Here is a 25049-nt window from a genome sequence, read left to right on the forward strand (position 1 = left end):
GACCAGGAGGACCTCTGTCTTGTCGGGATTGATCTTCAGCTTGTTCTTCCTCATCCAGATAGACACAGCGGCCAGGCACTCGTCCAACACCCGAGAGGCCTCCTTGGAAGTAGATGGAAAAGAGTGGGTGTCATAAAGATGAGGGAGGGGGAGCCATGGGTTCAAATGAGAGGAAAGGAGGTTCCACCTGGACTCCATTAGGGAGAATTTCCTGGCTGTAAGAAGAGATATTCAATACCATCTTATATTCTGTTCAACAGGGGAACTCTCTGCCTCGGAGTCTCGTGGAGGCTCCTTCCTTGGAGGCTTTGAAAGCAGAGGCTGGGTGGCCATCTGTCAGGGCTGCTTTGATTGTGCTTTTCCTGCATGGTATCGTCCTCAATTGGAAGGCCTTCCAGGTGGCAAAACTTTAGGATGAGCCTCTGCCTGGATGGGTTAATGGAATCCGAGAAAGAAAGAAGCCTGTGAAAGGGAAAGAGACTGGGAGGCCTTGCCTTGATTAAGGTTCCTGCGTCAACCCACGAGACTTCTCTGCGGCGGCGCGTTCACACGAGCGCCGAGACACGCGTCTCCCGCGCCGCTCCTGGCCCCGCCCTCCCCCCGCCTCGCGATTGGTCGTTCAGCGGGGCCGCAGCGGCGGGAGGCAAAAGGAGCCACCCGATTGGCTCACCGCGCGGCTCTAAGCCACGCCCACTCTCCCCTCAAGGCTTGCGACCAATCGCAGCGCGCGGAAGGTGGAGAGCTTGCCCGGATTGGTGGGCGAGAGCGAAAGGGAGAAGGGGGCGTGTCGGTGCGGGGCTTCCGGGCCGTGATTGGCTGGTCGGGATGGAGAGCGCGCCGGGCGGAGGGGACTGCGAGGGCTCTGCCGCTGGGTCCGGGTGCCCGCCCTCCTCCGTGCCCGCGCCCACCCGCCGCCAGGCCTTCCTCTGGTGCCGGGAGTTCCTCGCCGGAGCCTGGCGCCGCCTCGCTAACCCGGACGAGCTCCACATCGCCCCCGTCAGGTCAGACTCCGCCCCTCTTCGGTGACGTCACCCCGCAGGCCACGCCCCCTCCCCTCTACTCTCCGCTCTTTAGCTGCTCTTCCAGGCCCCGCCCAGTTGGCGTGATGTCACCGCACAGGCCCCGCCTACTCCCCTTTCTACTCGCCTTAGCCCCGCCCACTCTCCCTGAGGTTAGTCCGCAGGCTCCTCTTTGCCCTCAGAGGCTGAGGCCCCGCCCACTCTGCGTGACGTCACCGCACAAGCCCCTGCTCTACTGCTCTTCGAGGCCCCGCCCACTCTGCGTGACGTCACTGCACAAGCCCCTCCTCCCTTCTCTAGCTGGTCTTTCAGGCCCAGCCCAGTTGGCGTGATGTCACCGCACAGGCCCCGCCTCCTCCCCTTCTGCTCGCCTCGGCCCCGCCAACTCCGTGACGCCACGCGCGCGCCCCGCCCTCCTTGCTGCGGCTCCGCCCCTCCGTCGTGACGTCACCCGGCAGGCCACGCCTCCTCCTTCTCTACTCACGGCACAGGCCCCTCCTACCTTCTCTAGCTGCTCTTCGAGGCCCCGCCCACCCACCTCGACGTCACACGCGCGCCCCGCCTTCCTTGCCGCGGCCCCGCCTCAGCTTCGTGACGTCACCCTGCAGGCCACGCCTCCTCCCTCTACTCACCGCACAGGCCCCTCCTTCCTTCTCTAGCTGCTCTTCCAGGCCCCGCCCACTCTGCGTGACGTCACCGCACAGGCCCCTCCTCTCTCTTCTTTGTCTGCTCGCCGAGGTCCCGCCCACTCCCCGTGATGTCAGCGCGCAAGCTCCTCCTCTTTTCTCCGCACTCGCAGCATCCCCGCCTATTCAACACTCAAGCTCCGCCCCTCTACTCCGCATTCACCGTGGCCCCGCCCCCTCTAGGGCCCGCCCACTCTCCGTGATGTCAGCGCCCAAGCTCTGGGTACATCCGCCCGTATAGACTACTACAACGCTCTGTACGTGGGGCTGCCTTTGAAGACTGTTCGGAAGCTTCAAATGGCCCAACGCTGGGCAGCCAGGTTGCTCATGAGAGAGGGGACCAGCTCCACTGGCTGCCAATCACCTTCTGAACACCATTCCCTTACAAATAACGTTTGATTATAATGATTATTATTATTATTACGCCCTTGTTACACCGGCTCCACGCCCTGCCAATCGCCTTCTGAGCACAATTCAAAGTGCTGGTTTTGACCTACAAAACTCAGTACAGTTCTGGCCCAGTTTACCTGTCCAAACAAATCAAATCCAAGAATTGGAAGAGACCTCCTGGGCCTTCATCCAGTCCAACCCCATTCTGCCAAGAAGCAGGAATATTGCATCCAAAGCACCCCCGACAGATGGCCATCCAGCCTCTGTTTCAAAGCTTCCAAAGAAGGAGCCTCCACCACACTCCCTTTGGGGCAGAGAGTTCCACTGCTGAACGGCTCTCACAGTCAGGAAGTTCTTCCTCGTGTTCAGGTGGAATCTCCTTCCTTTCCTGTAGTTTGAAGCCATTGTTCCTTCTCTGTGGGAGCACAACTGCCACTTGAGTTCAGGCCCTGGCTTATATAGGGTAAACAGGAAGCAGCAATGACTCACGCTGACTCACTCTGAGAACAATGAGCCTCGCCCCGCCTCTCAAACAAAGCAAACAATCAGCAGCTAATTTTAAATACTCACTCAGATTCCTAGTGCCCTCTAAGACAAGGCTTACCTGAAGCAGAAAGGAACAAAAGCTTCCAAAGAAGGCGCCTCCACCACACTCTGGGGCAGAGAGTTCCACTGCTGAACGGCTCTCACAGTCAGGAAGTTCTTCCTCATGTTCAGATGGAATCTCCTCTCTTGTAGTTTGAAGCCATTGTTTCGTGTCCTAGTCTCCAGGGAAGCAGAAAACAAGCTTGCTCCCTCCTCCTCCCTGTGGCTTCCTCTCATGTATTTATACATGGCCCTCATCATGTCTCCTCTCAGCCTTCTCTTCTTCAGGCTAAACATGCCCAGCTCCTTAAGCCGCTCCTCATAGGGCTTGTTCTCCAGACCCTTGATCCTTTGAGTCGCCCTCCTCTGGACACATTCCAGCTTAGAGTCAATATCTCTCTTGAATTGTGGTGCCCAGAATTGGACACAGTATTCCAAGTGTGGTCTCACCAAAGCAGAACAGAGCATGGGGAGCATGACTTTATTATTATTATTATTTATTAACTTTATTTGTACCCCGCTAGCATCTCCCGAAGGATTCGATGCGGCTTACACAGGCCGAGGCCTTAACACACAACACAACAGTACAATCTAAGCAAATCAAACACTTAAAAACAGAATAAAGCAAAATAAACAACAGGCACAATACAGTAAACACAATAAAACTGGGCCGGGCCAGAGCAATGGGTACAAGATTAAAAGTGCTGATGTGACAGGAGGTGTATATGGGGCTTCCAGGGCAAGTGCGATGTGCGATGTGCAGCAGTCATTGGTTCTGATAAAGTGCTTATGGGACTTGGTGGTGGAGATTTCCTATTCTGGGAAGACTGCCAAAGTAGGGGTCTGTCTAAGATCTTTGGGGACGGTGTTCCAGAGTCGGGGGGCCACCACGGAAAAGGCCCTGTCCCGCGCCCCCACCAAGCACGCTTGCGACGCCGGTGGGATCACGAGCAGGGCCTCTCTAGATGACTGAAGAGAACGCGTGGGTTCGTAGATGGAGATGCGGTCACGCAGGTAGGCAGGTCCCAAACCGTTCAGGGCTTTGTAGGTAAGCACCTGCACCTTAAATTGAGCTCGGAATATAAACGGCAGCCAGTGGAGTTCTTTAAACAGGAGGGTTGACCTCTCTCTGTAAGGGGCCCCCGTTAGCATCCTGGCTGCTGCCCGTTGGACCACTTGGAGCTTCCGAGCCGTCTTCAAGGGCAGCTCCACGTAGAGCGCATTGCAGTAGTCCAACCTGGAGGTGACCAAGGCATGGACCACTCTGGCCAGATCCGCCTTCACGAGGTACAGTCGCAGTTGGCGCACGAGTCTCAGTTGTGCAAAAGCCCTCCCGGACACCGCCGACGCCTGAGCCTCAAGCGTGAGCAATGAATCCAGGAGGACTCCCAAACTGCGGACCTGTGGCTTCAGGGGGAGTGTAACCCCGTCCAACACAGGTTGCCACCCTATACCCAGGTCAGGTTTGCGATCGACCAGAAGGACCTCTGTCTTGTAAGGATTGATCTTCAGCTTGTTCCTCCTCATCCAGATAGACACAGCGGCCAGGCTTCCCTGGATCTAGACGCTATGCTCCTCTTGATGCAGGCCAAATCCCATTGGCTTTTTTTGCCGCCACATCACATTATTTATTATTTATTTATTTCATTTACTTATACCCCGCCCTTCTCACCCCGGGGGGGACTCAGGGCGGCTTACAGTGGGGGCACAATTAGATGCCCAAGGCAATTCACAAGTAGTACAAATACAAACAATTCAACAATTAATTAAAAACATCAGTACATAATAAAATCATAAAACAATCTCATGCTCAGAATTCAGAGTCCATATATCCAAACCATTCCATTTGTCCTTGTCTATCATCAGAACCTTCAGTTAACTGACAGAATGACCAAAAGCTTGATCCCAGATCCAGGTCTTCAGTTTTTTCCTAAACACCAAGAGGGAGGATGACGATCTAATCTCCCCGGGGAGTGAGTTCCACAGGTGGGGGGCCACCACTGAGAAGGCCCTGCTCCTCGTCCCCGCCAGCCTCACTTGTGACAGTGGCGGAGTCGAGAGCAGGGCCTTCCCAGAAGATCTTAAGCTTCGAGATGGGACGTAGAGGGAGATCCGTTCGGACAAATACACTGGGCCGGAACCGTATAGGGTTTTGTAGGTCAAAACCAGCACTTTGAATTATGCTCGGAATTGGATTGGCAGCCAGTGGAGCTGGCGCAACAGGGGGGTTGTATGCTCCCTGTACGTCGCTCCGGTGAGCAATCTGGCTGCTTCTCGCTGGACTAGCTGTAGTTTCCGAGCAGTCTTCAAAGGCAACCCCACGTAGAGTGCGTTGCAGTAATCCAACCGGGATGTGACAAGAGCGTGGACCACCGTGGCCAGATCTGGCTTCTCAAGGTACGGGCGCAGCTGGCGCACAAGTTTTAATTGTGCAAAAGCTCTCCCGGCCACCGCTGAGACCTGGGGTTCCAGGCTCAGCGATGAGTCCAGGATCACTCCCAAGCTGCTCATGTTCACCTTCCTCCCCACGAGGACTCCAAGATCTTTTCCACACGTACTGCTCTCGAGCCAGGCCTCATCGTCCCCCATTCTGTCTCTTTGCATTTCATTTTTCCTGCCAAAGTGGAGTATCTTGCATTTGTCACTGTTGAACTTCATTTTGTTAGTTTTGGCCCATCTCTCTCTCTCTCTCTGCAGTGGTGGGCTGAGCAACCTCCTCTACAAGTGCAGCCTCCCTGAGCGTCTCCCCAGCGCAGAAGGAGAACCCCGGCAGGTGCTGCTCCGCGTCTATGGCGCCATCCTCCAGGTGAGACTCCTCTGCTTCCTGAGCCATCACAGTCAGAAGTGAGGCCAAGCCACATTCATTGTGTGGTGTAGATGCCACCCCCAGATTGCCTGTAACTGGAAATAATAATGTTAATGGTGGTCTTTTCCCTTCGGCAGGGGGTGGACTCGCTGGTCCTGGAGAGCGTCATGTTTGCCATCCTGGCCGAAAGGCAGCTGGGACCGCGCTTGTACGGCATCTTCCCTCAGGGGCGCCTCGAGGAGTACATCCCGGTAGGTTTCCCGGGACCGCTTTTGGACCCAGAATGGCCAACCCCCCCTCCTTTCCCCAAGATGCCTTTGTGGAGACCCCAACCCCTTTCACCTCCTCTCCTCTCTCTCCCCCAGAGCCGGCGCTTGGTGACGGCGGACTTGCCGGAGCCCAGCATCTCCCAGGAGATTGCGGTCAAGATGGCCCGCTTCCACGCCATGGTCATGCCCTTCAACAAGGAGCCCAAGTGGATGTTTGCCACCATGGAGAGGTCGGGGGGGGGGGAGTTCTTTCCCTTTCTGCCTGTCCGTCTGTCTCTTTCTCTCCCAGCTGTATAAAATCCAGATTATCTGCTTTGAACTGGATTGTAAGGCAGTGTAGACTCAGATAAACCATTTCAAAGCAGATAATGTGGGTTAGCTACCTTGATATTCTGGATGATATAGCAGTATAGAAGGGCCCTCTATCTCTTTCCTTCTCTTTCTCTCTTGCTCTTTCTCTATCTCTCTCCTTCTCACTTTCTTTCTCTCTGTGTGTCATTCATCCCCCTCCCTTCTTCGTTTTTCTCTTTCTTTCCTTCCTTCTTTCTTTCATCTCTCTCTCTCTTTCCTTCTTTCTTTCTTTCTCTCACTCACTCTCTCTCTCTTACTCACTCTCATTCATTTTCCCTTCCTTCCTTTCTCTCTTTTTTCTTTCTTTCTTTCTCTCTCTCTTTCTCTCACTCTCTCCTTAACTTCTTTCTTTCTCTCACTCTCTTTCTATTTCTCTTTCTCTCTCTCGTTCATTTCCACCCTTTCTTTCTTTCTTTCTTTCTTTCTTTCTTTCTTTCTATCTCTCACTCACTCACTCACTCACTCACTCTTTCCTTCTCTCCTCTCTCTCTCTCATTCATTTTCCCTTCCTTCCTTCCTTTCTCTATTTCTTTCTCTATTTCTTTCTCTCTTTCTCTCTCTTTCTCTCACTCTCTCACTCTCTCCTTAACTTCTTTCTCTCTCACACACACTTTCTTTCTTTCTGTGTGTCATTCATCCCCTCCCCTCTTCCTTTTTCCCTTCCTTCCTTCCTTTCTATCTCTCACTCTCTCTTTCCTTCCTTCTTTCTTTCTCTCACTGTCTTTCTCTCTTTCTCTCTCTCATTCATTTCCTTTCTTTCTATCTATCTCTCTCTCACTCACTCACTCACTCTTTCCTTCTATCTCTCTTTCTCTCTCTCATTCATTTCCCTCTTTCTTTCCCTCTTTCTTTCCCTCTTTCTTTCTTTCTTTCTTTCTTTCTTTCCAGCTATCTCTCACTCTTTCTTTCCTCCCTTCTTTCTTTCTTTCTCTCACTCTCTTTCTATCTCCTCCTTTCTCTCTCTCATTCATTTTCCCCCTCTTCCTTCCTTCTTTTATTCTTTCTTTCTTTCTCTCACTCACTCTCGCTTTCCTTCTTTCTTTTCTTTCTCTCACTCTCTATCTCTCTTTCTCTCTCTCATTTCCCCCCCCCCCTTCCTTCCTTCCTTTCTCTCTCTCTCTCTCTCAGTCCCTACCCCTTGAGTCCTCTTCCATCTCTCTTCCAGGCTCCTCTCCTTCCCTGGAGGCAGGATATCTGGGGAAGGGCTCTCTAGGGGGCTGCTCAATGCTGCCTAGCTCTGAGGTTGGATGGTCATCTGTCAGGGATGTTTTGGTTGTGTTTTCTGTTGAATTGTGCGGTCCTTACTTTGAAAGTACCAACTCCATTCTGCCCAGAAGCAGGACAATCGCGTTCAAAGCACTCCCGAGAGATGGCCATCCGGCCTCTGTTTCAAAGCCTCCACCTTTCCATATGTTGAGTGGGCCTTCCTCCTTCTCTTCCTTTTTGGGCAGGTACCTGAGGCAGATCTCGGAGCTGACCTTCCCAGAGGAAGCCCAGCGCCGGCAGCTGAACCGGTTCAAAGCCTACGACCTGGAAGCCGAGATGCGCAGCCTCAGGTCAGCATGGGGGGAGGGAGGGCATGGCCTCTGACCTCACACAGACTCCACCTCAGTCTTTGCACGGCAGGCATGGGCCAACTTGGGCCCTCCCTCCCTCCAGGTGTTTTGGACTCCAACTCCCACCATTCCTAACAGCCTACCGGCTGTTAGGAATGGTGGGAGTTGGAGTCCAAAACACCTGGAGGGAGGGAGGGAGGGAGGGAGGGGCCAAGTTGGCCCATGCCTGCTGCATAGCTTTCTGTTGCTTTTTTGTTGTTTTCCGAATCTGTGTAGAGTCCGGCAGTGGGGCGAGGGCTAGTGGGGTCCCTTTGTGGGGCTCTTCCCCCTCCTCCTTCCTCTGCGTACACCTCTTCTTTCTCTCCCACGTCCTTCTAGGGCTCTGCTCGAGGCCACACCATCCCCTGTGGTTTTCTGCCACAATGATGTGCAAGAAGGTGAGAACACTTTCCCTCCTTCCTTCCTTCCTTCCTTCCTTCCTTCCTTCCTTCCTTCCTTCCTTCTTGCCTGCCTGCCTGCCTGCCTGCCTGCCTGCCTGCCTGCCTGCCTGCCTGCCTCTCCCGCTCTCCACACATCTCCTACCTACCTACCTACCTTCCTTCCTTTCTTTCTTTCTTTCTTTCTCCCTCCCTCCCTCCCTCCCTCCCTCCCTCTCTCTCTCCCCCTTCTCCTTCCTTCCTTCCTTCCTTCCTTTCTCTCCCTCCCTTCTCCTACCTTTCATCTTTCATTTCTTTCTTTCTTTCTTTCTTTCTCTCTCCCTCCCTCCCTCCATTCTCCTTCCTTTCATCCTTCTTTCCTTCCTTCCTTTCTCTCCCTCCCTGCTCTTTCCTTTCATCCTCCCTCCCTTCCTTCCTTCCTTCTTTCCTTCCTTCCTTTCTCTCCCTTCTCTTTCCTTTCATCCTTCTTTCCTTCCTTCCTTCCTTCCTTCCTTCCTATCTTTCTTTCTTTCTCTCTCTCCCTACCTCCCTTCTCCTTCCATTCATCCTTCTTTCTATCTTTCCTTCCTATCTTTCTTTCTTTCTCTTCCCTCCCTCCCTTCCTAACTTTCTTTCTCTCCCTCCTTTCTCCTTCCTTCCATCCTTTCTTTCTCTCCCTTCTCCTTCCTTACTTTCTCTCCCTCCCTTCTCCCTTTCATCCTTCCTTCCTTCCTTTCTCTCCCTCCCTTCTCCTTCCTTCCTTCCTTCCTTCCTTCCTTCCTTTCTCTCCCTCCCTTTTTCCTTTCATCCTTCCTTCCTTTCTTTCTCTACCTCCCTTCTCCTTCCTTTCATCCTTCCTTCCTTCCTTCCTATCTTTCTTTCTTTCTGTCCCTCCCTCCCTTCTGTTCATCCTTCCTCCCTCCATCCCTCCCTTTCTTTCTTTCTTTCTTTCTTTCTTTCTTTCTTTCTCTCTCTCTCTCTCTCCCTCCCTCCCTCCCTTCTTCCTTTCATCCTTCTTTCCTTCCTTTCTTCCTTCCTTTCTTCCTTCCTTCCTTTTTTCTCTCCCTTCTCTTTCCTTTCATCCTTCCTATCTTTCTTTCTTTCTCTCTCTCTCCCTTCTCCTCCCTCCCTCTATCTTTCTTTCTTTCTGTCCCTCCCTCCCTTCTGTTCATCCTTCCTCCCTCCATCCCTCCCTTTCTTTCTTTCTTTCTTTCTTTCTTTCTTTCTCTCTCTCTCTCTCTCCCTCCCTCCCTCCCTTCTTCCTTTCATCCTTCTTTCCTTCCTTTCTTCCTTCCTTTCTTCCTTCCTTCCTTTTTTCTCTCCCTTCTCTTTCCTTTCATCCTTCCTATCTTTCTTTCTTTCTCTCTCTCTCCCTTCTCCTCCCTCCCTCTATCTTTCTTTCTTTCTGTCCCTCCCTCCCTTCTGTTCATCCTTCCTCCCTCCATCCCTCCCTTTCTTTCTTTCTTTCTTTCTTTCTTTCTTTCTTTCTTTCTCTCTCTCCCTCCCTCCCTCCCTTCTTCCTTTCATCCTTCTTTCCTTCCTTTCTTCCTTCCTTTCTTCCTTCCTTTTTTTCTCTCCCTTCTCTTTCCTTTCATCCTTCCTTCCTATCTTTCTCTCTCTCTCTCTCTCTCTTCTCCTCCCTCTTTCTTTCTTTCTCTCCCTCCCTTCTCTTTCCTTTCATCCTTCCTTCCTATCTTTCTTTCTCTCTCTCTCTCCCTTCTCCTCCCTCCCTCTTTCTTTCTTTCTTTCTTTCTTTCTTTCTCTCCCTTCCTCCACTTCCTTTCATCCTTCTTTCCTTCCTTCCTATCTTTCTTTCTCTCCCTCCCTTCTCCTTCCTTTCATCCTCCCTCCCTCCCTTCTCCTTCCTTCCTATGTTCTTTCTCTCTCTCCTTTCTTCTTCCTTCCTTCCTTCCTTCCTTCCTTCTTTCCTTCTCAGATTCCTCTGCTGTTCAGTCTTTAATCTTATTCTAATATTTGAATGTTTCTTCTAGGTTTTTTTACATTATACATGGGATTATTTTTGCAATTTGGTTCTCTGATCAGAGATACACCTCATCATAACACCTGATGCATCTCCCTCCCTCTCTTCCTCTCTTCCTTCTTCTGCAGGGAACATCCTGCTCCTGGCTGGGCGAGAGGCCTCTTCCTCCTCTTCTTCCTCTTCCTCTTCCTCTGACCGCCTGATGCTCATTGACTTTGAGTACAGCAGCTACAACTTCAGGTGAGTCTCCAGGGATGTTGACCTCGGAGAAGGGAAGGCTGGGCTTGGCCTGGGCATCCCGGGGGGTGAGGGGGGATGTATCTCCCAAGCTCTGGGACTCTGTCGTTGACTCTGGTTTGTGAGTCTTGAAGCCAATCTCTCTCTGTGTATCTCTCCCCACCTCGAAACCAGGGGTTTTGACATTGCGAACCACTTCTGCGAATGGGTCTACAACTATGCGCATGACCAGTGGCCCTTCTACAAAGCCACCCCCGAAAACTACCCCAACCGTCTCCAACAGGTTAGTTGTCATTCATTGATCGAGCACCAGCCCTGTGGGTGTGGTTGTGCCTTCCAGCCCTGGCTGGCTTATGCAACTCTGAAGCAGAACTGTCCATAGGGTTCCTTTGGGGCTGAGAGAGTGTGGCCTTCATCCACCCATGAAAATGTCCAGGGGCTTTCCTGGGTTTTAAAAAATAAGGTTGTGTTCAGAAAAACAGATGGATAGACAGGCAGATATTTATTATTTCTTTATTAACCATATTAACCATATTTATATACCGCCTTTCTCAGCCTGAAGATAGATAGAAAGATAGATAGATGAGAGAGAGAGAGAGATTGAAGATAAAGATGGAACCGAAAGATAAATAGATAGATGAGAGAGAGTGTGTGTGTTAGAGTTTGAAGATTGAGATGGAACCAATAGATGGGTGGGTGGATGGATAGGTAGTAGGCTTGGGCAATCCATGGTTCTAAATGGTTCTAAAGTACTTACAAAACTAAAGTTCTGGTGGTGAAAATTTCAGAACTCTAACAAAACTTTCAAAATTTAATTATTATTTCATTATTGGTGATTTTTATGATAGAACTGTAACGAAGCCTCCCAGCTGCTGACACCAAATTATGTAAAGAAGTACTATTTCCACTGAATGTGAGGAAGTACTAATTTTCCTTGATGCCAACAATATTTGTAAGGAACCTTCTTTTAGATATCAATTAAGCTGCCACCAATATGTTTAGAGACGCTGGTTTGTGTCTCTGTTTATCTTTAGTTGTGTTGTGAGGGGACGTTGGTAGTGTGGAATGCACCAAGCATAAAAGCAATGGAGGAGGCAGGTTTGAAATACAAAGAGAACAAGTTTTATTGTTAACAGAACGTATTGTTGCAGTTTTGAGAATTTGAACTTGGCACAAGGCTTGATGTTACAAAATGGCTAGTTTGAGATACATTCAAGCTTCTGATGTTACAATTCTATAAACTCCTTCTTTAGTGAAGTGCTTTTATTACTTCAGAGTCCCCTATTGTGAATATTCCACACTGTTTGTCCTATACTCGGATCAAACCACTTTCCTTACTGGCAATCCTTAAAACCCCTTCTGTTAGATTCTTTTAACCTAAGCAATCTAACAAGGTAACACTTTCAGCTCTCTTGCTGAAGAAATATTCACAAATCCTAAGAACTAACTGAATTCTCACAGCTTCACAACCCAGAGCCCTAACTGACTCTGATCCTCTTCCCCGGGTCTCATCCACCGGACTAAACTACTTTTCCCAGAGTCCTTTCTTGACTCTGCTATTTACCAGAGCCCTTAACTGGCTCTGCTCTTCTCCTCAGGGTCTCTTCCTCCTGACTGGAAATTAACTGACACTTTCAAACCTTTTTCTCCTTAAGCTCCGCCCACCTCCTCTTCTGCCTTGTCTTGTCATGTCACCATGGCAACCTATCCCTCACAGCTAGGCCATGGCAATAAATGTAATACATAAATACAGTTTAAACACATTATAAATAACACTTTATAATAAACACATCTCTACAAGAACCAATTAGGAACTGCCATTTATTATGAAATTTTGAGAGTTTTGTTAGAGTTCTGAAATTTTCACCACCAGAACTTTAGTTTTGTAAGTACTTTAGAACCATTTAGAACCATGGATTGCCCAATCCATGGTTCTAAATAGGTAGATGAGAGATAGATATGGGACCAATAGATCGATTGATCAATAGATAGATGAGAGAGAGTGAGAGGTATTGAGATTGAAGCTAATATGGGATCAAAAGGTCGGTTAGCGGATGGATGGACAGACAGACAGATGAGAGAGAGCAACCAATCAAAAGATTGGTTAGCGGATGGATGGATGGTTGGATGGATAGAGATGATATAGATAGATGAGAGAAAGATATTGACTATAGAGATGGGATCAATAGATAGATAGATGAATAGATAGATAGATGGATAGATAGATAGATCGATAGATAAAAGGTAGATAGATAGATTGATAGATAGATCAAAAGATAAAAGGATGGATGGAAAGATAGATAGATAGATAGATAGATGAATAGGCAGAGATAGATAGATAGATAGATAGATTAGAAGATGGATAGATGAATAGATAAAAGGATAGATAGATAGATTAGAAGATAGATAGATAGATAGATAGATGAATAGATAAAAGGATAGATAGATAGATAGATAGATGAATAGATAAAAGGATAGATTAGAAGATAGATAGATGGATAGATGAAGAGATAAAAGGATAGATAGATAGATAGATAGATATATGAATAGATAAAAGGATAGATGATAGATAGATAGATAGATAGATAGATAGATAAAAGGATAGATAGATAGATAGATAGATGGATGGATGGATAGATGAATAGATAAAAGGATAGATAGATAGATAGATAGATAGATAGATAGAGAGATAGATAAAAAGATAGATAGGTAGGTAGGTAGGTAGATAAAAAGATAGATAGATGAAAAGATAGATAGAGAGAGAGAGAGAGAGATGAATAGATAGATAAAAAGATAGATAGATGAATAGATAAAGAGAGAGAGAGAGATGAATAGATAGATAGATGAATAGATAGATAGATAGATGAATAGATAGATAGATAGATAGATAGATGAATAGATGGATAGTTAGATTTGAGACCAATAGATGGATCGATACATAACTACGCATATACATACATACACAAGAACAATAGAACATACAAACAAGTTTTTTAAAGTGTCATGTTTTAAAAACTACCCATCTCCATGTAGCCTACTACAAACACCTATTTTAAATGCAGACTTTAAACACAAAAACGAAAACACGTGACTGAGTACAATAACAACAACAACAACAATGTCCTTTCCCAGTTGCATTTCATCCGTTGCTACCTGGAAGAGGCGAGGGGGAAGAGCGCTCCACTTCCACCCGAAGAGCAGGAGCGCACGGAGGAGGAGATGCTGATGGAGATCAGCCGGTCAGTCTTGCCGTCTGTCCGTCCGCAGGGAGGGAGGGACTGCAAGGGATTGTTGTTATTATTGTTGTCATTGTTATTATTGACACCCCGCTCTCCCGCTCATCCCGTCCTTCTCTCCTTCCAGGTTCGCCATGGCGTCTCACTTCTTCTGGGGCTTGTGGTCCATCTTGCAGGCCAAGATCTCCACCATTGAGTTTGGCTACCTGGTGAGTGGGGCGTGATGGGGAAAAGGGCCATCCACAATCCGATCCCTCCCGACAGATGACCATGCAGCCTCAAATGAAGAGAGCCTCTCAAATGGCAGCGCCTTCTGCCATCATACAATCTGAGAGTTGGAAAGGGGCCCCCAAAGGCCATCCGGACCAACCCCATTCTGCACAACTCGAACACTCCCAACAGACAACCCTCTAGGTTCTGGTTGAAAACATCCAAAGAAGGAGACTGCTTCTCCAACGAGAGACAGACATGGGAGATACATAAATATGATCACTGGGTTGTTGTAGGTTTTTTCGGGCTGTATGACCATGGTCTAGAGGCATTTTCTCCTGACGTTTCGCCTGCATCTATGGCAAGCATCCTCAGAGGTAGTCAGGTCTGTTGGAACTAGGAAAAAGGGTTTATATATCTGTGGAAAGACCAGGGTGGGACAAAGGACTCTTGTCTGCTGGAGCCAGGTGTGAATGTTTCAACTGATCACCTTGATTAGCATTTGATTGCCTGGCAGTGCCTGGAGAAATCTTTTGTTGAGAGGTGATTAGATATCCTTGTTTGTTTCCTCTCTGTTGTTGTGCTTTGGAATATGCTTTCAGAGCAGTCCAGGTTTTTTTCCCTATGTTTATGTCAGAGTTATGCTTTTCCTGAGAGTGACCACTAGAGGGCAGGCCTGGCCAAAAGGCTGACCAGGCTGACCGGAGCAATGCGCTCACAAGCGAAGCCGCTACACAAAGAACACCAACAACACAATCCCTACATAAAAAGAAGGCAAACAATGCAAACAGCAAAACAATACAAAAGAATCCAGAGTTAAACATAATAATAAATATTATAATAATAAGGTTGCTGTGAGTTTTCTGGCCATGTTCCAGAAGCATTCTCTCCTGACATTTTGCCCACATCTCTGGCAGATGTCCTCAGAGGTTGTGAGGTCTATTGGAAACCAGGCAAGTTGGGTTTGTATGTATGTATGTATGTATATGTGTGTGTGTGTGTATGTGTATGTATATATATATATATATATATATATATATATATATATATCCCTGTGGAATGATGTCCAGGGTGGAAGAAAGGACTCTTGTCTGCTGGAGGCAAGTGACAATGTTGCTGTTAGCCACCTTGTTTAGCATTGAATGGCCTAGCAGCTTCAAAGCCAGGCTGCTTCCTGCCTGGGGGAATCCTTGGTTGGGAGGTGTTAGCTGGTCCTGATTTATTCTTGTCTGGACTTCCCCTGCTTTTGAGTGTTGCTCTTTGTTTACTGCCTTGGTTTCCTCCTTTCTCTTGAAATGACCCACATGCTTCTTGTGCATTTCAATGGCTTCTCTGTGTAGTTCATTTAATGGCCTTGCAGCTTCAAAGCCTCTCACCCCTGCAGGAGTCTACCATATGCCATGCAGCTGTGGACAAGAAGTCTACATAGGGACACCAAACAACACTCAGAAAACAGGGGAATTCCAGACACGAAACAATCAGGAGCAGCTAACCCCTCCCAGCAAAGCATTCCCCCAGACAGGAAGCAGCCAGGCTTTGAAGCTGCAAGGCTTTGCAGTGCTAATTAAGGTGGTTAATTGCAGCTTCAAGCAGACAAGAGTTCTTTCTCCCACCCTGGACATCATTCCACAGATGTATAAACCTCACTTGTTTAGTTTCCAATATACCTCACAACCTCTGAGGATGCCTGGCATAGATGTGGGTGAAACGTCAGGAGAGAATGCTTCTGAAACATTTATTTATTTATTTATTTCCTCTCTCTGCAAAACAAACCTCAAAGTGGCCTACAAAACAATCAATTCAATACATAATACAATCAGGGCCAGTTAGCACCTCCCAACAAAGGATTCCCCCCACCCCGGGGCAGGAAGCAATCAGGCTTTGAAGCTGCAAGGCCATTTAATGCTCATCAAGCTGGCCAACAACAACACTAAAAAAAAATCCAGTGGAATTCCAGACATGAAACAGTCAGGACCATCTAACACCTCCCAACAAAGGATTCCCCCAGGCAAGAAACAGCCAGAACTTGAAGCTGCAAGGCTTTGCAATGCTAATCAAGGTGATTTATTATTTTACTGTATAATTGTTATTGCTACATTCATTATTCCACTATTATTATTGTTATTATTATTATTATTATTTTACTCTGTTATTATTACTATTTCCATTTCATTTATCATTTTATTCTATTTATTATTATTACATTTATCATTGTACTCTATTATTACACATTTATTATTTTACTGTATATTTGTTGTTATTGCTACATTCATTATTTTACTCTTTTTATTATTATTGTTGTTATTATTATTATTTTCTTATACTCGAGTATATACGGTACTTCACAACCTCTGAAGATGCCTGGCATAGATGTGGGCGAAACGTCAGGAGAGAATGCTTCTGGAACATAGCCAGGCAGCCTGGAAAACTCACAGCAACTCATAATAATAATAATAATAATAATAATAATAATAATAATAGGGGTTTTTTTGGCCTGTCTTACTCTCCTCAAGGTGAGGAAAGCAAGACGTAAACAAACACACAATTGTTTGTTTACGTCTAAAACGTAACAAAAAAAATGGTTTGTTTACACTAAAACGTAAACAAACACACAATTGTTATAAAATGCTCCGTAAAATCCATACATTCAAGCATATATGGTCATCCAACTCACCCTTGACCCTCCTTGTCTCTCCTTCAGGAGTATGCCCAGTGCCGCTTTGAGGCCTACTTCCAGCAAAAGGCCGCCTGCCAGTGACCAGTGAGCCTTTGGCCGGAGGAGGAGACAGCTGGACATCCGCTCTGCCTGGACGGAAAGGGACCCTTCTGCTGCTGGACCAAAGCCCCTTCTCTCTCTCTCTCTCTCTCTCTCCATCTCTCTCTCTCTCTCTCTCTCTCTTCCTTCCTTCAAAGGCTATCAGGGTTGGCTGGCCAGCCCTTGACCTTTGGGGTCAAAACGGTTGGACATCTCAAGACGCTGCAATGGAGCCTCCAGACTTGGTTTTGTGCATCAGGCTGAGCAGAGAAATGGGACTACAAGGGGTGGGGGGCATCCACACTGGAGAATTAATGCAGTTCAGCGCCTCTTTTAGACTTCCATGGGTCAGTGCTGTGCAACTTTGGGACTTAGTACGAGGGTTGAATGAAAAGTAATGCCTCCACCTTCGTAACTCCTCAACAGACGGCAGTACTGCTATATGGCAGGTACTGGCTTGTTCAGTAGACTCTCCTTAGTGAGAAGCCTTAGCATTGAACACTTGGCAGTACTGGTATGCGGCAGGTACTGGCTTGTTTAGTAGACTCTCCTCTACAGTTCCATTTTGGCAGGAAGCCTCAGCATTGAACGTTTGGCAGTACTTGTATATGGCAGGTACTGGCTTGTTCAGTAGACTCTCCTTGGTGGGAAGCCTTAGCATTGAATGCTTGGCAGTACTGGTATGTGGCAGGTATTGGCTTGTTCAGTAGACTCTCCTCTACAGTTCCATTTTGGCAGGAAGCCTTAGCATTGATCACTTGACAGTACTGGTATGTGGCAGGAACTGGCTTGTTCAATAGACTCTCCTCTACAGTTCCATTTTGGCGGGAAGCCTTAGCATTGAATGCTTGGCAGTACTGGTATATGGCAGGTACTGGCTTGTTCAGTAGATTCTCCTCTACAGTTCTATTTTGGTCAATGCGACTTAAACAACGTGCAGTCGTTGAATTCTTGACAGCAGAAGGTGTCACCTCAACATCTTTGCACTTACTTTCCCAATGACGCACAGTACTCACATCAACACAATCATCATAAACAACTTGCATTCTCTGATGAATGGGGTGACACCTTCTGCTACCAAGAATTCAATGACTGCACCTTGCATAAGACGCATTGACCGTCCGTCTGCGCAGGGTTCCATACTTCGCACTTTAACAACACAACCGTTCAATGCTAAGGCTTCCCACCAAAATGGAACTGTAGAGGAGAGTCTACTGAACTAGCCAGTACCTGCCACATACATTGCTTAAGTCACATTGACCGACCGTCTGCGCAGGGTTCCATACTTTGCACTTTAACAACACAACCGTTCAATGCTAAGGCTTCCCACAAAATGGAACTGTAGAGGAGAGTCTACTGAACAAGCCAGTAACTGCCACATACGTTGCTTAAGTCGCATGGACCGACTGCACAGGGTTCCATACTTCATACTTTAACAACACAACCGTTCAAAGCAAAGGCTTCCCACCAAAATGGAACTGTAGAGGAGAGTCTACTGAACAAGCCAGTACCTGCCACATACGTTGCTTAAGTTGCATTGATTGACCGTCTGCGCAGAGTTCCATACTTTGCACTTTAACAACATAAGCGTTCAATGCTAAGGCTTCTCACCAAAATGGAACTGTAGAGGAGAGTCTACTGACCAAGCCAGTACCTGCCACATACGTTGCTTAAGTCGCATGGACCGACTGCACAGGGTTCCATACTTCATACTTTTAACAACACAACCGTTCAAAGCAAAGGCTTCCCACCAAAATGGAACTGTAGAGGAGAGTCCACTGAACAAGCCAGTACTTGCCACAGACCATGCCATCCGTTGAGGAGTTATGAAGGTGGAGGCATTACATTTCATTCAACCCTCGTAGTTTTGCAAGGCCTTTAGTTTTGCAAACGATACAAATCCCAGGATTCCGTAGCATTGAACCGCGGCACTTAAAGTGGTGCAAATCTGCATTCATTCTGCGGTGTAGATGCACCTTTTCAAGGCCTCATCTGCACCGCCATGTAATGCAAATGTAGATTAATATAATCCATGTCTGATGCGGTTCAAAGTGCATTCCTTGCCGTGTAGATGGGGCCCAAGGAAGGTGGAGGTTTGCTAGAGCTTGGCATTGTAGAAGGGGAGCATTCTCATTGCAGAGGGGTCTCACCTCTGAGCACAATAACGGTGCCTTCCCCCCATTTGCACTCATTCCTCGATGGACACCACGCACACGCTCCTTCCCTTCTCTCCTTCCATGGCTTTTGAGGCCTCTTTCCTTCCTGCCTCGTCTGCTGACCCATTTCTCAGGGTGGCTCCTCATTCTGCTGCTGCCACAGCACAAAACACAACAGCTGCGCAATGTATCCTCTACCAATAAACACTCATTGCTTGGTGCCACCAGACCTTTCCTCCGTCTGCCGTGACTCCTTTGCATTATCGTGGTGCTCATTGGTCCGATTGACCACATCTAGTACTTGCTCACCCTTTTGGGGATCTACGAGGGTTGACCGAAAAATAATGCCTCCACCTTCGTTACTTGGGTTTGGATGGGAATATTTTAATAAACGCAGAAATACTCCTTAGAATGTGCTCTTTAACTACCACGAATCACTTTCCCACATAATCACCAGGCAATCGGATACGTTTCTGCCAACGATGAACAACCACTATTCACTTTCCTACATAATCACCAGACAATCGGATACGTTTCTGCCAACGATGAACAAGCACTCTTCACTTTTCCACATAATCACCAGACAATCAGATACGTTTCTGTCAACAATGAACAACCACTCTTCACTTTCCCACATAATCACCAGACAATCGGATACGTTTCTGCCAACGATGAACAAGCACTCTTCACTTTTCCACATAATCACCAGACAATTGGATACGTTTCTGCCAACGATGAACAAGCTCTCTTCACTTTTCCACATAATCACCAGACAATCGGATACGTTTCTGCCAATGATGAACAAGCTCTCTTCACTTTCCCACATAATCACCAGACAATTGGATACGTTTCTGCCAATGATGAAAAACCACTCTTCACTTTTCCACATAATCACCAGACAATCGGATACGTTTCTGCCAATGATGAACAAGCACTCTTCACTTTCCCACATAATCACCAGACAATCGGATACGTTTCTGCCAACGATGAACAAGCACTCTTCACTTTCCCACATAATCACCAGACAATCGGATACGTTTCTGCCAACGATGAACAAGCACTCTTCGCTTTTCCACATAATCACCAGACAATCGGATACGTTTCTGCCAATGATGAACAAGCTCTCTTCACTTTTCCACATAATCACCAGACAATCGGATACGTTTCTGCCAATGATGAACAAGCTCTCTTCACTTTCCCACATAATCACCAGACAATTGGATACGTTTCTGCCAATGATGAACAAGCACTCTTCGCTTTTCCACATAATCACCAGACAATCGGATACGTTTCTGCCAATGATGAACAAGCACTCTTCGCTTTTCCACATAATCACCAGACAATCGGATACGTTTCTGCCAACGATGAACAAGCACTCTTCACTTTCCCACATAATCACCAGACAATCGGATACGTTTCTGCCAACGATGAACAAGCACTCTTCACTTTCCCACATAATCACCAGACAATCGGATACGTTTCTGCCAATGATGAACAAGCACTCTTCACTTTCCCACATAATCACCAGACAATCGGATACATTTCTGTCAACGATGAACAACCACTATTAACTTTCCCACCTAATCACCAGAAAATCGGATACGTTTCTGCCAACGATGAACAACCTCTATTCACTTTCCTACATAATCACCAGACAATCGGATACGTTTCTGCCAACGATGAACAAGCACTCTTCACTTTTCCACATAATCACCAGACAATCGGATACATTTCTGCCAACGATGAACAACCACTCTTCACTTTTCCACATAATCCCCAGACAATCGGATACGTTTCTGCCAACGATGAACAACCACTCTTTACTTTTCCACATAATCATGAGACAATCGGATACGTTTCTGCCAATGATGAACAAGCTCTCTTCGCTTTTCCACATAATCACCAGACAATCGGATACGTTTCTGCCAACGATGAACAAGCACTCTTCACTTTTCCACATAATCACCAGACAATTGGATACGTTTCTGCCAACGATGAACAAGCTCTCTTCACTTTTCCACATAATCACCAGACAATCGGATACGTTTCTGCCAATGATGAACAAGCTCTCTTCACTTTCCCACATAATCACCAGACAATTGGATACGTTTCTGCCAATGATGAACAAGCTCTCTTCACTTTTCCACATAATCACCAGACAATCGGATACGTTTCTGCCAATGATGAACAAGCTCTCTTCACTTTCCCACATAATCACCAGACAATTGGATACGTTTCTGCCAATGATGAACAAGCACTCTTCGCTTTTCCACATAATCACCAGACAATCGGATACGTTTCTGCCAATGATGAACAAGCACTCTTCGCTTTTCCACATAATCACCAGACAATCGGATACGTTTCTGCCAACGATGAACAAGCACTCTTCACTTTCCCACATAATCACCAGACAATCGGATACGTTTCTGCCAACGATGAACAAGCACTCTTCACTTTCCCACATAATCACCAGACAATCGGATACGTTTCTGCCAATGATGAACAAGCACTCTTCACTTTCCCACATAATCACCAGACAATCGGATACATTTCTGTCAACGATGAACAACCACTATTAACTTTCCCACCTAATCACCAGAAAATCGGATACGTTTCTGCCAACGATGAACAACCTCTATTCACTTTCCTACATAATCACCAGACAATCGGATACGTTTCTGCCAACGATGAACAAGCACTCTTCACTTTTCCACATAATCACCAGACAATCGGATACATTTCTGCCAACGATGAACAACCACTCTTCACTTTTCCACATAATCCCCAGACAATCGGATACGTTTCTGCCAACGATGAACAACCACTCTTTACTTTTCCACATAATCATGAGACAATCGGATACGTTTCTGCCAATGATGAACAAGCTCTCTTCGCTTTTCCACATAATCACCAGACAATCGGATACGTTTCTGCCAACGATGAACAAGCACTCTTCACTTTTCCACATAATCACCAGACAATTGGATACGTTTCTGCCAACGATGAACAAGCTCTCTTCACTTTTCCACATAATCACCAGACAATCGGATACGTTTCTGCCAATGATGAACAAGCTCTCTTCACTTTCCCACATAATCACCAGACAATTGGATACGTTTCTGCCAATGATGAACAAGCTCTCTTCACTTTTCCACATAATCACCAGACAATCGGATACGTTTCTGCCAATGATGAACAAGCTCTCTTCACTTTCCCACATAATCACCAGACAATTGGATACGTTTCTGCCAATGATGAACAAGCACTCTTCGCTTTTCCACATAATCACCAGACAATCGGATACGTTTCTGCCAATGATGAACAAGCACTCTTCGCTTTTCCACATAATCACCAGACAATCGGATACGTTTCTGCCAACGATGAACAAGCACTCTTCACTTTCCCACATAATCACCAGACAATCGGATACGTTTCTGCCAACGATGAACAAGCACTCTTCACTTTCCCACATAATCACCAGACAATCGGATACGTTTCTGCCAATGATGAACAAGCACTCTTCACTTTCCCACATAATCACCAGACAATCGGATACGTTTCTGTCAACGATGAACAACCACTATTAACTTTCCCACCTAATCACCAGAAAATCGGATACGTTTCTGCCAACGATGAACAACCTCTATTCACTTTCCTACATAATCACCAGACAATCGGATACGTTTCTGCCAACGATGAACAAGCACTCTTCACTTTTCCACATAATCACCAGACAATCGGATACATTTCTGCCAACGATGAACAACCACTCTTCACTTTTCCACATAATCCCCAGACAATCGGATACGTTTCTGCCAACGATGAACAACCACTCTTTACTTTTCCACATAATCATGAGACAATCGGATACGTTTCTGCCAATGATGAACAAGCTCTCTTCGCTTTTCCACATAATCACCAGACAATCGGATACGTTTCTGCCAACGATGAACAAGCACTCTTCACTTTTCCACATAATCACCAGACAATTGGATACGTTTCTGCCAACGATGAACAAGCTCTCTTCACTTTTCCACATAATCACCAGACAATCGGATACGTTTCTGCCAATGATGAACAAGCTCTCTTCACTTTTCCACATAATCACCAGACAATTGGATACGTTTCTGCCAATGATGAAAAACCACTCTTCACTTTTCCACATAATCACCAGACAATCGGATACGTTTCTGCCAATGATGAACAAGCACTCTTCACTTTCCCACATAATCACCAGACAATCGGATACGTTTCTGCCAACGATGAACAAGCACTCTTCACTTTCCCACATAATCACCAGACAATCGGATACGTTTCTGCCAACGATGAACAAGCACTCTTCGCTTTTCCACATAATCACCAGACAATAGGATACGTTTCTGCCAACGATGAACAACCACTATTCACTTTCCCACATAATCACCAGACAATCGGATACGTTTCTGCCAACGATGAACAAGCACTCTTCACTTTCCCACATAATCACCAGACAATCGGATACGTTTCTGCCAACGATGAACAAGCACTCTTCACTTTCCCACATAATCACCAGACAATCGGATACGTTTCTGCCAACGATGAACAACCACTATTCACTTTCCCACATAATCACCAGACAATCGGATACGTTTCTGCCAATGATGAACAACCTCTATTCACTTTCCCACATAATCACCAGACAATCCGATACGTTTCTGCCAACGATGAACAACCACTCTTCACTTTTCCACATAATCGCCAGACAATTGGATACGTTTCTGTCAACGATGAACAACCACTCTTCACTTTCCCACATAATCACCAGACAGTTGGATACGTTTCTGCCAACGATGAACAACTACTATTCACTTTCCCACATAATCACCAGACAATCGGATACATTTCTGCCAACGATGAACAACCACTCTTCACTTTTCCGCATAATCATGAGATAATTGGATACGTTTCTGCCAACGATGAACAACCACTATTCACTTTCCCACATAATCACCAGACAATCGGATACGTTTCTGCCAATGATGAACAAGCACTCTTCACTTTCCCACATAATCACCAGACAATTGGATACGTTTCTGCCAACGATGAACAAGCACTCTTCGCTTTTCCACATAATCACCAGACAATCGGATACGTTTCTGCCAATGATGAACAAGCACTCTTCGCTTTTCCACATAATCACCAGACAATCGGATACGTTTCTGCCAACGATGAACAAGCACTCTTCACTTTCCCACATAATCACCAGACAATCGGATACATTTCTGTCAACGATGAACAACCACTATTAACTTTCCCACCTAATCACCAGAAAATCGGATACGTTTCTGCCAACGATGAACAACCTCTATTCACTTTCCTACATAATCACCAGACAATCGGATACGTTTCTGCCAACGATGAACAACCACTCTTCACTTTTCCACATAATCATGAGACAATCGGATACGTTTCTGCCAATGATGAACAAGCTCTCTTCACTTTTCCACATAATCACCAGACAATCGGATATGTTTCTGCCAACGATGAACAAGCACTCTTCGCTTTTCCACATAATCACCAGACAATTGGATACGTTTCTGCCAATGATGAAAAACCACTCTTCACTTTTCCACATAATCACCAGACAATCGGATACGTTTCTGCCAATGATGAACAAGCACTCTTCACTTTCCCACATAATCACCAGACAATCGGATACGTTTCTGCCAACGATGAACAAGCACTCTTCACTTTCCCACATAATCACCAGACAATCGGATACGTTTCTGCCAACGATGAACAAGCACTCTTCGCTTTTCCACATAATCACCAGACAATCGGATACGTTTCTGCCAACGATGAACAAGCACTCTTCACTTTCCCACATAATCACCAGACAATCGGATACATTTCTGTCAACGATGAACAACCACTATTAACTTTCCCACCTAATCACCAGAAAATCGGATACGTTTCTGCCAACGATGAACAACCTCTATTCACTTTCCTACATAATCACCAGACAATCGGATACGTTTCTGCCAACGATGAACAAGCACTCTTCACTTTTCCACATAATCACCAGACAATCGGATACATTTCTGCCAACGATGAACAACCACTCTTCACTTTTCCACATAATCCCCAGACAATCGGATACGTTTCTGCCAACGATGAACAACCACTCTTTACTTTTCCACATAATCACCAGACAATCGGATACGTTTCTGCCAACGATGAACAAGCACTCTTCGCTTTTCCACATAATCACCAGACAATCGGATACGTTTCTGCCAACGATGAACAAGCACTCTTCGCTTTTCCACATAATCACCAGACAATTGGATACGTTTCTGCCAACGATGAAAAACCACTCTTCACTTTCCCACATAATCACCAGACAATCGGATACGTTTC

The 25049-nt window shown here is 46.5% G+C and overlaps 1 protein-coding gene across 1 annotated transcript; it reads left to right on the plus strand.

The window, feature by feature from the left end:
• The first annotated feature begins 796 nt into the window (after positions 1 to 796).
• On the plus strand, positions 797 to 18882 carry CHKB (choline kinase beta). The gene is made up of 11 exons (XM_067469420.1): positions 797 to 1001; positions 5378 to 5486; positions 5624 to 5737; positions 5852 to 5985; positions 7558 to 7662; positions 8041 to 8099; positions 10188 to 10299; positions 10471 to 10579; positions 13429 to 13535; positions 13660 to 13741; positions 16444 to 18882. Exons 1-11 carry the CDS (start codon positions 826 to 828, stop codon positions 16498 to 16500), a joined length of 1164 nt encoding a protein of 387 aa, XP_067325521.1. The 5' UTR covers positions 797 to 825; the 3' UTR covers positions 16501 to 18882.
• Positions 18883 to 25049: the final 6167 nt, after the last annotated feature.

The sequence above is a fragment of the Anolis sagrei genome, chromosome 5, assembly GCF_037176765.1.
Source record: "Anolis sagrei isolate rAnoSag1 chromosome 5, rAnoSag1.mat, whole genome shotgun sequence".
NCBI classification, from domain to species: Eukaryota; Metazoa; Chordata; class Lepidosauria; order Squamata; family Dactyloidae; genus Anolis; species Anolis sagrei.